This window comes from Condylostylus longicornis, unplaced genomic scaffold (genome assembly GCF_029603195.1).
Source record: "Condylostylus longicornis isolate FDR11 unplaced genomic scaffold, ASM2960319v2 ptg000107l, whole genome shotgun sequence".
In the NCBI taxonomy this organism is placed as follows: Eukaryota; Metazoa; Arthropoda; class Insecta; order Diptera; family Dolichopodidae; genus Condylostylus; species Condylostylus longicornis.
In genome coordinates this window covers 4,939,335-4,954,448 of record NW_026578075.1, presented here as the reverse complement: position 1 = coordinate 4,954,448, position 15,114 = coordinate 4,939,335, and the positions used below count along the sequence as shown (strand labels likewise).

Below are 15,114 nucleotides of genomic sequence, written 5' to 3'. Positions count from 1 at the left end.
TTCCCGACTCCGATAAAATTTACCGGTAAACAATGTTGGTAATACAAACACAAAATTTTGCCGATAAATGATCGTTTATCGGCCGATACCGATATACATAATAGAGGGGAATATTTAAGGGAAACAAGTGCATTTCTATATATTAAGTTTTTTTTTTCATTATAATAGTTGTTGGTTTGTAATATTATACTTTTTTGCACGGTTTTTAGGTCAACCGAAAACTCTTTTCTTGATCTTACACGGGTTTTCAAAATTGTGGAACACATCCTCAATTTTAATATGAGTAGCATGTCTTTTTTTACACGTTTTTTTTTTACACGGTTTTCGTTGGAACGTATCTACCGTGTAAAAAAAGAGTTGGGTGTATATACATTATATAATATTGCAAGTGTCAAGTTTAGTGTCAAATTTTTTTGCTTTTGCTATTTTTAATAAGATTTTTGTACTTGACATATTATCAACTTTATGTGTTTATCAAAACTTTGAAGTCAGTATATATGTTTATACTCGTATATTAGAAAATGGAATTTTATTATGTCAGCAAATCCCTTAATTATTTTTTTTTTTGCAAATTTTAAGACGAAACTTTTATAGTTGCAAAGTTATAGATAATGCACTTGTTTGCCATTCAAATATAATAAATGACATTCATACATACGCTCATATGTACATGCATTATATAAAATAAATTAACAACATCTACATACATATACATACACTTTATATTAAATTATTTAAAAAAATTTAAAAAAATATGTGTAACAATCTTATATAATATATTGTTTATTGAATAGATTTTATATATCATGATTATAAAAGAAAAATGATAACAACAAAAACCATTTTATTAAATATATAAGTAAATAAATGTTTACTAATAAATTGTATGTATGTAAAATTGATCAATATTGTTTTTAAAATTAAAATTACATTTAAAGAAAAATTCTTAAAAAAAAATTCTTATATACATATATACATATATGTACATACATACATGTATAATTACTTGTAATTCTTATAATTAAGTTATGTACTTATATTTTACTTATAGCAGCATTTAGATTTATAAAAACTCTTATATAAAAACTTATATAACACTCTATATATTCAAATGGATATATAAGAAATATATATATTTAGAATTTAAGAAAGCATATCTTTTACAATTAATTATTAATTTAATTGTAATTAATTTATAAAACAAAGAAAACAAAAACAAAAATGAAAAGAAAAAGAATCGCGACATGTTTAATTTTATTGATTGGTATGAAAGAAAAACATGAACTTTATTTACCAACAAAATTAAATTATAGTTAATTTACTACATTAAAAATTGTAAGCTTCAAGAAAGTGATATTTTACAAAAGGACAAAGAGTAACAAAAATTATTTTAAGCTCTTTTTTAAATGAATGAGAATTTTCGTATTTTCTATAACTTGCGCTTTTATTTGCGAAGACAATTTTATTAATGAAAATATAAGAAAAAAAATTCGATATATCGAAATTAGGTTGTATTGAAAAATGAAACGAATAAGGTTATATTAATAAAAAAAGAAAAATGCAGAAAATTTAAATAATTAATTAAAAACTCACATTAAACTCATATTTTTTTGTTCTTATACTTTAGAAAAAACAAAAACATATTTTAATATTTAATTTGTATTTTATTATATACTAAAATATTAATTATATATATACATATTTACTGTAAAACAGTTTTACTTACCTGCGCAATATGCACAATAATTTTTCATATCTTAAAACGCTTTTTTGTTTATTAATTTCTTTTAATTTAAAATTTTCGAAGAAATTGGAAAGAATGGTTGTTTGTAAAAGAAAATATATCGGTTTTTTTTTCCGAAACCCCAAATCCATAAAAATCGATTTTTAATAAATGCAAAATTAGGAAAACTGTCAAAAAAACCAAATTTATAAAAAGTAATAAATCACGAATTATTTTTTAATGGGTTACTAAAAATTAAATTTATTTCATTTAATTATTCTGATATTTAAAATTTTAGATATATAATGTTACATATTTAACTAAAATCCTGTCAAAAAGTGGCAGTCAAAAAGTGAATGATTACTTGCTAGATGTTTTTTTTTTTTTCCTGTTTATTTTCAGAATCGATCATGAAAAATCAACAAAATTGAACAAAATTAAAGAAATTCTTTATATGAAATTTATCAAAAACAAAAATTATTTGAAGTTTTCAAATCTTTAAGAAAAATATTTAATTATAGAGCATCTACCAAATTATTTAATATTAGAGCGTCTAATTCAACAATACTGTTTTAATTGTTGAATAACTCAAAATTGACGTTTGACCTACATTTCGAGAGACGCTTTAAGAAAGCAATTTGAAAAAATATAGTAAACATTCACAATTGTTGTCTTTTTCTGACAGAATTGTCAATATATGTATTAGACGTTTATATATTAAGTACAATATGCAGAAAATTTTTAAATTAAAAAAAACTAAATTTATAAATGAATACAAAAGAATAATTTATTTAATGCAAAAACCTTTACATAATACATGTAATCCATTAAAATTGTACAATAAAATTGTTCTTAATTCAAAATAAAAATTTTATTTTACTCTATATACTTAAATATTCATATAGTCAATAATATTTTCTATTTTCATATTTTCATAATTTAAGATAATTAATTTAAAATAGTATATGAAAAATTCATAAAATGGTAAATGATTTTTAGATTAATAAAAACAAAAAACTATTATTAAAAAATTAAAAAAAAAAAAAACAAACTACACAAAATGTAATCAAATAACAAGAAAAACTGAAAGACTTATATTTATTCAAATTTGTATTTATATTTAAATAAAATATTAAACCTAAAAAAGAATGAGCCTATACTATATATATATATATATAAATATGTATATAAGTATGTCTTAATACATTGTAAATGTTTAATAAAGAAGAACCCGAAACGTAATATTATATTTTGTTTTAATTATACTTACGTAGGAATGTTCGCCTTACATTTTGTTTGTATGTGTGATTTCACATATTTTCGAAAACAAGTTTTCTAATGCGCTAAATACTTACTAAACTTTATAAAACGGTGCCTGAAAACCATTAAAAAAGTGGCATTTTTCTAATACATATTCATTTCTAACTTAGTTCTTAAATGAAGTTTATTCGCTTATTAAACACTGTCACAACTGCAAAAAAAGTTTGTTAAAAAATTTCAAACTCTTTTTACAGTTGTTTCAATATTCTGGTGAATGAAAATTTTTTCAGAAATTTGTTCACACTTTTTGCAGTTTTTGTTTTATTAACGCAGTTTGCGTTAGCAGATATATAAGCTTTTTATGAGCAGCATTTTAAGAACTACCTAACGCAGTTATAAATTTTCAAAAAACTCCAGTGTTAAAATTGTTTCAATAAATCTTAAGAGTTGCAGAAGACCTGAACCTTATAAAATTTCTATACGCTGGTACGTTTTATCATAATTTGACTATTTCTTTTCTCATTCATAATTTTTAAAATCTATTTAAAATTTTGTTATAGTACGATGGGAAACCAAACTGCAAGTTTCGGTGTCGCATGTCGCAGCCATATAACTTACCCTATTTAAATCAGCGAATTGAATATTTTGACAAATGACACTTCGTGCGACAATCGCTGTCACAGTGTCGCAGTAATATGAACAGTTTATCACTCATGGGTGTTACAAGGTTAATAATAAAATAAGGTAAAGGTTTTTTTTTTTTGATCATTTTTAAAAATAAAATAAAACAAATTTATTTTTGATAAAATTAATATAATAGTTTCACAACTTTATTGTTCCTTTACATTCATATAAATATATTTTTTGTTTTTTTTTTTTATATTTTCTTTTTTTTTTATTTAGGTATATATACGTATATACATTATGTTATTAAAAACTAATATTAAAATAGAAATTAAAAAAAAAAAAATTTTTTTTTTTTTAATACATAATAAGATAAAATAAGTTATGTATATAAAGGTAATTTACATAATAATAATAAAAAAAAATAAAAAGAGAATAAAAGTACAAATTATTTTCGAAATATAGTTTTCATCTTCAATCGAATTCATCCCCCAAAAATAGGCGATAATTCAGAATATTTCAAAATTCTAAAAAGTAGCAAAAAAAAAAAAAACAAAATGAAAAAACAAGAGTACTCGTAATATAAAAATTATAACATTATTTTTTTTCTTATACACAAAAATCCAAAATAAAAAAAAAATAATATTAATAATAGAGATTTTCATAAACGCAATATTGCAAAACAGTAACTGCGAAACGCTATACTGCAAAAACACAATGTAATGAATATGCAATTGCATTTTTTGTCTATTCTATAAAATCAAACCGGTTCATATGATTTATCTACGCTAGTCATATTAATTTCGCTATGAACACAAATATAGCGCAAATTTCGCTATAATATCGCGATATACTGCATTTATGAAAACACCTAGTATTTTTTTCTTGTATTCAACTCAATTTTGTTAATTATTTTTCTTTTTCAAATCAATTTTAAAAATATTTTAAAATCTGATTTATAATTTCATATTTGTCATACATAATAGGTGAATTACATAATAATAATTATTAATATTTATTGCAAATCATCAGTATAAAAGATGACGTTTATTAAAAATACGAAAAAAAAAAAAAAAATTCCACATCAAAATCACTTCCGTTTCAAATCATAATTAAAAACAAATTAAATTTGAACAAAATAAATTGATTAATAATCATTAAAACAATCATACTTGTGTGAAGAATAACTTGTTTTCTTTTTTTTTTGTTTCATACATGCATTATAGATCATAATTATGTATTATATTTTGACGGTGGGAACTCATACTAAAAAAATAATTTCATTTATATCATACAAAATTGAAACCTTATCTAGATTATTTTGGGTAATTAAAAGTTCTGGCAAACATGCAACATTTTTAATTTTGCAATTATAAATTGATTGCATTATAAATGTGCGGGCACACTTAAGCAACTAAACTATTTGAAATTATTAAAGTTGTCCAATCATTTTGTAAAAAATTACAATTTGTTTGATTGTTAAAGTGCATGCGATCATACAGTTGTATGAGAATACAAATAAGCAATCAAGCAGTTGCAAAAGTAAAAATTGCACGTCTGTCTGCCAAGGCTCTTAATTAAATATTTTTGTATATACAAAAACAAAAAAAAAAAATTTCATTTCTGATTTCTGAAATTCCCAACATGTTAAAATAATTAAAATTTTTCTAAAATATTTTATTTAAAAAAAAAAATCAATAATAAATAAATTTTTAATTTAAAAAATAACAAACAAAATAAAATGTTTGTATTAGTTTGAATTCTATTTAAAAAAAAAAAAATTATAAATCAAATTTTTAATTTATCAAAAAAATTGAGAAATTTTTTAATTTTACTAATATTTTAGAATGGTTATAATTAAATATTTTTAATTAAATAGTTTAATGTATGCTATACATACATATACATACATATTTTATATTTATATAATAATTCTTTAATTTATAATTTTTCTCTTGTAAAATTTTATAATTAAAAATTTTGAATTTTGGAATTGGGTTCTTTGTATGTTTTTTGTTTTTGTTTTAAAACGTTTTGTGATGTTAAAAAAATTGTTTTTTTTTTTTCTACTAAAAATTTTTTTTTTTTTCATAATTTCAATTTTTACATAATTTTTTTTTTTAATCTTATTTATGTAATTTAATTATGATATTATAAATAAAAATTAAATGTTTTAATGACAACCTGATGGTACGCAAGAAATATTAAATTTTTCTTTAAATTAAAATGTTGGTGTAAAAGCTATCGCTGATATCGTAAATATCTTTAAAGGCTTTGCCAATACAAAAGTGTCATAACCAAAAATAAAATTTACAATTAATTGTGAGACGCAAATTTGACGTATGCAAGTACTTTGAGCTCCAAATTTTTTTTGAAGACATTCACCCATTCAGGGTAGTTATTCAAAAATTTTAAGTTTTTCAGAATAAAATCTATTTCGAAATTTGGAATTCTATACTGAAAACTAAAATAATCGTGAACAATATTGCATCAGCCTAAATTGATTCGACTAACAAAATCAAAAAAAAAAAGTTATCGTAAAATTGTATAATTTTGTATAATGATACCGTAAAATTGTATATTTTTTTTTCGTCAAATAATTGTTGACGAAGAGATTATTAATTATTTTAATTAATTATATTTCAGTATTTTGGCGAATTTATTTTAATTTATTTGGTATTTGTTATAAATTTTTGAAATCAAAAATATGTCTTGTAAGACAATGCAGGCTGCGTTTGCATTTCTTCTACAGGCTCATTTGTTTACATTTTAAAGTAAAATAAGCGGCATTTCATCTGGTGTAACATTCTTTTTTTGCAAAAATTTAATAAAGAAAAATTAAAAGTTAAATTAAGAAATTTCAAATTGTATTTATTTTATACACCAACATTTTAATATTTGCAAAGTTTCATTCAAGAATTTCATTAAAAATTTTCGTTTCACCATCATCATTACAACATAAATTTTATATTTAAATAAATACATAATTATTTTTTCCTTTACTTTCATTAAATTTTTCTTTATTTTTTTTTTTAAATTATTGTTTCTTCTACAAAGTACATAATTGAGTTTATTATAATTTTTTTTTTTATCGCAAATTAAATATCACCTAATTTTAAATTTTAAAAAAATTTACTTTTTTTTTTCTTAATATTTTTAAAATATTTTTTTTTATTAATTAAATTTTCTTTTTATTTTGTTTGTTTTTTAACCTATGACTTGATTTGGCATATTATAAATAAAAATTTTATTGTTATATAATTATTTTAAGCTTAATTTATATTGAACAAGAAATGAATCTTGTGTTTTGAATACATCACAAAATCTTCTCCTATACTCGTACAATACTAAACCTGATCTAGATTTAATCCGCCAAAGAAATTTACATTAAATTTTCAAGTTTTTGAAGAATTGCTTATTGTTACGAGTATTTGATGTAGAATTGCATAAATTTGTTCATATTCTTGTCCAATATAAATTAATAACTTTGAAATATTTAAAAAGTAAATATTCATTTTTATTTTTCATAATTTTAGTTTCGTTAGCACATCTATCAATATTGAAATTATACTTTTTTTTTTGTTTGTTTTTTTTTACATTATAAGCGGTCGAAATGTTTTACAGCTCAATTTAGATGCCTCACATCTGTAGAAAATATTATTGGGAGACATATAATTAACCAAATATGTAGAATTAATTTTTTTTAAAAAAGAAATTTATTATGAGGAAAAAAAATAAAGAGGAAAAAATGAAATTGCAAATTTAAAATAAAATTAAAAATCAAAAAGTATTGTAAACAATTCTTGTGACATAGAATTTAAATTTAATAATAAAGAAAGTGAGCTAATATTAAAAATTATTACTAAAATTTTTAAGAGACGAAATTAGATCGAACAAATAATGAAGTACAAAAAAATTAAAATTTATTTTTGGAAATTATAATAGACACACACTGCTCTGTGTTAAAGATTTATCGTATAAATGACAATCAATTTTTATATTATGGTTGAATTTGATTTTCTGTAGATTGAATTTGATTAACTTTTAAAATGTAATCATAAAACTTTACATATTGAACGCCAGATATTTTGCGTCATTATTTAATCTAGAGTAATTTGTTATTTAAATTTTTATTTTTATTCTCTTATCAAACTTTGAAAGTTTTAGACAGATTGTTAATAAAATTGTATATATGGAAATATTAAAAACGTGTTTTGTTGAATGTCCAATAACTTAACAGTGATAGAAGAAGCAAAAGAACAAAATATATAATAATTTTTTTGAATGAGCCTTAATTTTGCCAATGATTTGAAATCAAATTTTAGTTTTCAACTGCATTATTAACACATTATCGTGTCTAAAACAAATATTTCACTAATACCAACATTATATCGGAACATTAAATAAATTTTTAAAGAAATCTCAATAAAATTTAAATATTCAATGAAAATTAGATCATTATGAAAACGAACTCACTTGTTTTGAAGTCTTGATAAAATACAATATTATTAATAAAATTATATTTCAAAATTAAAATTAATAATTAAATAATTTTTAATATTTTAGGAAATACATAAATAAAGATAAATCCAGATTAATTGGAAATGTACTTTAGAATCATTCTTAATCGACGCTGTGACACAGCTTTTATGAAAGTAAGTAATTACATTAAAAATCTTGTGGTATCAAAACCACAATGGCTTAAAATTAACTTGTAGTTTGAAATGGTTTTGAATATTATTACTTCATAATTATTTTAACAGTGTAATATTTAAAATTAAATAATTTATATAAAATAAAATATTAGTATTTTTTTAAATGTGCATAATGATAAACATTGCTTTGTTAGTAATTAAATAAAAACCAAAATAAAAATAACAAAACAAAATAAAAGCTAAATTAAATAATTAATTAATTAATTAATTAATATTTCGATTTATTTAAAAAAAAAAAAACAATAATATCTATTACTAAATTTTAAATTCTATTTATATAACGTAAAAAATATAAGCATGCATATAAAAATAAAAATATTACAAAGTATAATTCTACTTTAAATTTATTCAAACCAAATGGAATCTTAATCCAACTTACATCGGAAGTATTATTATTAGAAGTAGATTGTCGATTGTTAGTCGTTGTTTTGTTTGTAACAACGTTACCAATATCACTTGCATATAAAGAAGATGAAGAATTCTCATTTGGTCGTAATGCAGCTCGTTTTGCAACAATTTCAAGCATTTCATTAAGAATTGCACCTTCAGCGGCAACATCAGCCGAACTTTTATCTAATTCTGTTAAAGCGTTTTTAATTTTTTTTTTTTTTATATTGTATATTATATAATCTATGCACATTATATTATATAATTTTTTCATTATTTATGTTATTAAAAAAAAAAATTAAAAAATAATTTGTTAAGCGAAAAAAAAAAAAAAAATTTTAAATTTTGATATTCCATCACCCGTAGTAGTAGCAGTAGTAATAAGTTAATTGAAGAAATCATAAAATATTAAAAAGATCAAATACTTTAAAAACTTTTTAATTTCATTCTGATTACATTAGCTGATATTTTACATTCACATAATTTAGAATATTTTATACTTACTAATTGATCTTGGGCAATAAAATATCATAAATTCAAAATTTTTTTTTTTAAAACTTTCATCAACTTAACAACCTATAGAGAAATTTATTTCGAATACGTACTACTGCATGAAAGTCTCATATTTAATTCATCTTTAAGTTGGGCATGTCTATGTTCTAATTTAAGTTCTTGTTGTCTAATACTCAATTCTTCATCACGTTTTCTACAAAAAAAGTAAGTTTAAAATAGAAAAATTTTCACAATTTTTAGTGTTAAAAACAACATTCTTGAATTGAACATTATAAAAGATTTCGAAAAATGAGACATTGACGTCTCATGTCAAAAATGACATTGCTTTAAAGAACATCGTTTTTAAATTTCGATTTAAGTAAGTGAGTAAATTGTACAATTGTGTTTTCGTAGACTTACTTAAGTTGTGTTATATTACGCCATATTTCTAATAGTTCTTTTAATAGTTTTTCATCAGTAGCACCCATAGAAGTAGTTTCCAACCTTAAAAATGAATAATTATTAAAAAAAAAAACCAAGCTTATGTAAATATAAAAATCTCATTTATAATTTTAAATTTAAAAAACTTACATATCAATATTTTGTCCTTCACCCCTTAAAGCTTTTTCAATTAAAACACCACGTGCCTCGTACTCTTTTAATTGTACTTCAATTTCTTCTTGTTCCCGTTGTATTTCTTGTGCGATTCGGATTCGCTTGAGCTCAGCTTGTCGTGAAGCCTTTGATAGGGCACGTTGCTTTTTATATTCTCTCGATTCATTCGTATAACTTTCATCTACATATTATATTTTATTAAACAAAAAAGTAATTAATTTATTTAATTAAGAGTGAAATGATAATTGCAATGTTTAAAAAAAAAAATTTATTATGTATATATGTATGTATTTTAATTATTTTACTTTTAGTTAAATAACCAATACAGGAGCAAAACAAAAAAATAAAGAATCAAAAGCATAAAAACAAACAATGAAAAAGAATAACAAACCATCTGATCTCTGATAGTTCAAAGGTAATGGTGGAATTGGTGGCGGTTCATCATCAATTTCATCTCCAATTTCATTATAATTTTCATTATCCTTTTGAAAGAGCTGAGGAGTTGAGGAATATTCATATTTTTTATATGTTTCACGATACAAATTACTTCCATCAGAAACTCCAATAGCTGCTGCTGCTGCCGCCGCCGCTGCTGATGTTGTTTCATCTTTATCCTGTATATTTTACCCGTGTTTTTGGGAGTTTTATTTTTTTTGGTTTCGCAGTTTCAATTTTTTAATTTTTTGGTTTTGTTCAATTTTTTTTTTTTTTATGTTAAAATGAAATTAGTTGTTGTTGTTTTTTGGGTTGAATACGAATTAATTTTTATTCCAGATGTTTTTTTGTTTTTTATTTTTATTTTTTTTTTTGTTTGAATTAAGTGATGTGTAAAAATAATGAGGAACATAGTGAGGAAATCCAACGATTGAAAAGATCCAATTATAAGATTTGAATTTGTATTTTTTTTTTTATTTTTTTTTTCAGAATTTAAAATTTAAAAAAAAATAAATGATTTTTTGTTTTAATTAAATTTCATTATTCAAATTTTTTGCATATTTTTTTTGTTTTTTTTTTTATAGTGTTGGTGACAGTGTATTTGTGTATATTAGTTGGTGTATTAATCAAATCAAACGGAGTCCCATTGTTGCATCAAAACATTTGCACACAAAATAATTTTTATTGATCGTGCAAAATAAATTAAGAAAAACAAATTTAATTTATTTTCAGAATAAGATGAAGGAAAAAAAAAATTCTTTAAGTTAAAAATCAAAAAGCGAAAAGTAACACACACTTACGGTTAATTACTTACAAAAAAAAAAAAAATAAAATGGTTAAACATGCCAAACAAGCCAAAAAAAAAGCGAAATATGAAATTTTTTTTTTTAATTATTTTTGTTGAGACTTAATTGCAATAGATGTAAATTTAATTTTCATGAGCTTAATATTATATAATAATAATAGAAAAAAAGACTTTTTACATAAATTATTAAATACAAAAAAGTTTTCAAAATATTGAATTACTCGGTAAAAAGATTAAAAACACAATAAGCTGCTGTTGAAAAAAATATTGGCGCAAGACCAAATCACAAAACATAATTAACATTTTTATTGTTATAATTCTTACCGTAAATTACCGTAAATCTTAAAATGTCGTAACGAACAAAAAATCAATTTTTCTAAAAATTTTTTAGCAAAATATTGAATAGTTCGATTACCAGGTTCAAATATTGAGAAAAAAAAGAGCGTAATTTTGAAGGGATAGACTTATTATTTTCATTGGAACGACGCGAAATAACAAATTTTAAAAAAGAAAACTTTAAATTGTATTCATCGAATTTTATACGCAAACACTAACATAGATTAATAAAGAAACTATTTTTAATATAGAATCTATTATATATAGAACTTCTTTGTTATAATTGAAATTCTTTTAATAAAAATCATTTAAATTATAAAAATTATTGAATCTGGGGTGATTTGATTTGAATCTCGGGTAATATCACTTATTTAATTGATATTTTGTAATGCTAAAACCAGAGTAATTATTACAATAAAATATTTTCTGAATTATATAAAAATTATGACTGTACTAGTTATAAATAATTAATTTAATTATAAATATATAAATTAAATATTTTTTTTGTAATAAATTAATCTGAATATCGAATTACCGCAAAAATTAAAAAGAACCTTATTATAGACACAAATCATTTTAATAAAATGGTTTGTGTTTACAATAATAATACTATCGAAATTTTTACTACAAATATCACTATCATTAATTCAGTACTCACAATAAGATTGGGACTTATTTTGAATATCGAATGACAACAATTTAATTTGGACAGAAGTCAAAAATTACGATCAAAATTATATGTAATATGTTAAAAGAATTAAATTACAATTTTTTTTGGATAATATAATGACAAAGAATTAAATTAAAACAAAATGGGTTATAACAATTACACTACATTTAACTACAAACAATTAGGTAAAAATTAATTCACAAATAATGTAAAATAATTTAAATATCTAAGAGGGCTAAAAGCAAAGAAGCAAAGATTTGTTTTTTTTTTTATTAAATAAATTTGAAAATTTTATTTTCTAAAAAAAAAATATGTAATATAATTTTTATTTTTAAAGTTCAAAACTAATGAGAACAAAAAAAAACATATAAATTAAATTAAAAAAAAAAAGATAAGGTTTAAAAAATATAAGAATTATTTTATTTGACTCTCAATTTTAAACATTAATTAAATTATTAGTTTTATATTTTTTTTTGTGCGAACGATATAAAAAATATCATTAATAAATAATTAACAACTATTATGACACTTAAATTATATTTTAATTTAAAAAAATACACTATTTTCTCTCTTGAATTTGTCGCATGAGAAAAACTTTTCATTTTTAATTTAAAAAATGAAGTTTCTTTCTTTTATTTTTCATTTTATTTTATTTTTATTTTTTAAATATTATATTTTTGCTTTCAGAAATTAATTTCTATTTGTTTGCTCTTTATTTTAATTTTTTTCTTTTCATTTTCAAGAAGTAAACAGCAAAAGTCTTGTAGACAAATCATATATGAATAATTATTTTCAACAGTTTTGAAAACTCTGGAATAAATAAATTCAGAAATATATATAAAAAAAAAATGGAATCTAAAATATTAATCATTATAATTTTGTTACTATAATTTTTAGTTTCTTTCAATCTAAAATGAAATTTATTACAATGAATATGCAAAATGTTATCAGAATGTTCGTAATGAAATGTTTTTCTTAATTTTAAATTAATCTATTGATTTTGTTTTTTTATTTGATGAAATTTAATGATTTAATTTTAATGGATTTTTGTGTGAAAACCCCATTTCATAAAAATTGACAATTAATATTTATCTATTTTAATTTTATTTATCGAATAATTCCTAATATTATATATTGAGTTTGGTTGATTATGAATTCAATAAAACGGTTTAAACAATTATTTTATTATTTTTTATTTTTTTGAAATTAATTATAAAATTTTATAATTTTGTAACAATTATAATTAATGAAATTATGTAAGCTAAATTCATTTCGATCATATTACGTATCAGAAATATTAATATTTATAAAATGAGCAATAAAATTGATGAGTAGAATAAAAATTTAATAAATATTATTAAATATTTAATAATTGTGTGATTCTAGTTCAATTGCTGGTTTGCGATAGCTCAAAATTACGATAATTCAAAAACGATGTTTATTGTTCAAAGAATTTGCAATGGAAAAATACATTGTATGTACATATAGAAAAAGTCAAAAAAGATGACATTTGACATCTAATACAAGTCAATGTTGACTTAGTGCAAAAATAATAAATTAGATGTAGTTGAAGTTCGCAACAATAATTAATAAATATAGCAAAAAATTGCAAATTAAATTTTAGAATAATTTGTGTACTTTCCTTTAAAAAAAATTTAACGAATTTTAATTTAGCTTACTAATTTCGATATCAAGCGATTTTTAACTTGAATTATTTAATTTTTTAATTTATTATAATTTTATATACGTACATATATTATCCTTGTAACAAAAAATATACACACCTAAGAAATATTAGAGAAATTGATCAATAAAGGATCAATGATCAAAAAATATGTTTTGTGAAAATTTTTATTTAAGAAATTCTATTAATTATATGAAGTTTGACTGAAGACGACAGTATGTACACATATAAGTATTCTACTCTCTCTTACCTGCGATAAAGTTATTATTTGTCTATTTTTATGAAATAGAGGATCCATTTTTTAACAACCCCTAACCTTATTATATGAAAACAGAATAAAAAATTAAATTAGTTTAAGTATTCGAATTTTTTTTAATTATTTTTATTTAAGTTTTTTTTTCATTTTTGTCAAAATAGGAAAATTGTATATATTTCAAAATGCTGGTATACCAGAATGCATAAATAAATGAAGTGCTCATGAAACATTCATAATTATATATTTTTAGTTTTATATTAATACTTCAAATATTGTAAATATTTCTAAATAATGAATATACGTTGAATCAAATGATATTTTTTTTCTTCAAATTTCTAATTCTTATTATAACAAATATATAAAGTTATTCATACTAATTTTGTTCGAAGAAATTCAATTTACAAATATTAATCTCATTTCAAAAATATTTTTTAGTGTCATTTTTACATTGTTCATTAATAACGATATTAATTAAAGTAAAATAAAAACAGAAAAAAAAAATTAAATTAAAATTTTAAAGAAAATAAAAACGAACTAAAAATATCAATCCGCAATCTTATATTAAAAATAATACATTAAATTAACATTTTGTTTTAAAAAGACAACGATTTCTACTTAATAAAATTTAATTTAATTACTACTTATTTATTTACATGCTAAATCAATTAGTATTCACTTCATTTCGTAATAATTTCAGTGATTCGGAGTACTTTGAACTTAAAAATTAAAAAAAAAATCACAATATTTATAAAAAAAAATTAATTAATTGTTACTTTCACGAATTCATGAGTTTACTTTCAAATGTTGCATTTAGATTTTAGAATTTCACTAAAAATTTAAAGTAAAAATATTTTATGACATTGAAATTGAATATGAAGACAATAAATTAGATGATATCCAAACACATAAAAATATTATGATTTCATTTGAACTCAATTAATTTTGTATTTGTCTGAACTTGAAATAATAACGTTATAGGACACAACAATTCAAATGAAGTTAAAACTGATATATAGAGATTTCGTAATATTGGATAGAAGAAATATAATTTGTAATAAAACATAATGCATTCGTAATGAAAATATTTTTCATTTAGTTCGATATTTAAAGAT

At 20.7% G+C, this 15,114-nt stretch overlaps 1 protein-coding gene across 7 annotated transcripts in view; it reads right to left on the bottom strand.

The window, feature by feature from the left end:
• Positions 1–3,869: 3,869 nt before the first annotated feature.
• The window catches only part of LOC129614258 (F-actin-monooxygenase Mical), a 113,514-nt gene continuing 102,269 nt past the window's right edge, over positions 3,870–15,114 (bottom strand). For 2 of the 7 annotated variants that reach the window (XM_055528763.1, XM_055528765.1), the window contains 6 exons: positions 10,208–10,430; positions 9,793–9,997; positions 9,622–9,705; positions 9,315–9,415; positions 8,702–8,901; positions 3,870–4,134 (listed from right to left, as the gene is read on the bottom strand). In XM_055528763.1, coding sequence (XP_055384738.1) covers positions 4,117–4,134; positions 8,702–8,901; positions 9,315–9,415; positions 9,622–9,705; positions 9,793–9,997; positions 10,208–10,430 — 831 coding nt within the window. In that variant the 3' untranslated portion in view covers positions 3,870–4,116. Of the gene's footprint in view, positions 4,135–6,395; positions 7,253–8,701; positions 8,902–9,314; positions 9,416–9,621; positions 9,706–9,792; positions 9,998–10,207; positions 10,431–12,529; positions 12,873–13,371; positions 14,063–15,114 lie in introns of those variants that run through there. The other 5 variants (XM_055528764.1, XR_008697370.1, XM_055528766.1 and 2 more) reach the window with 5 other exon arrangements.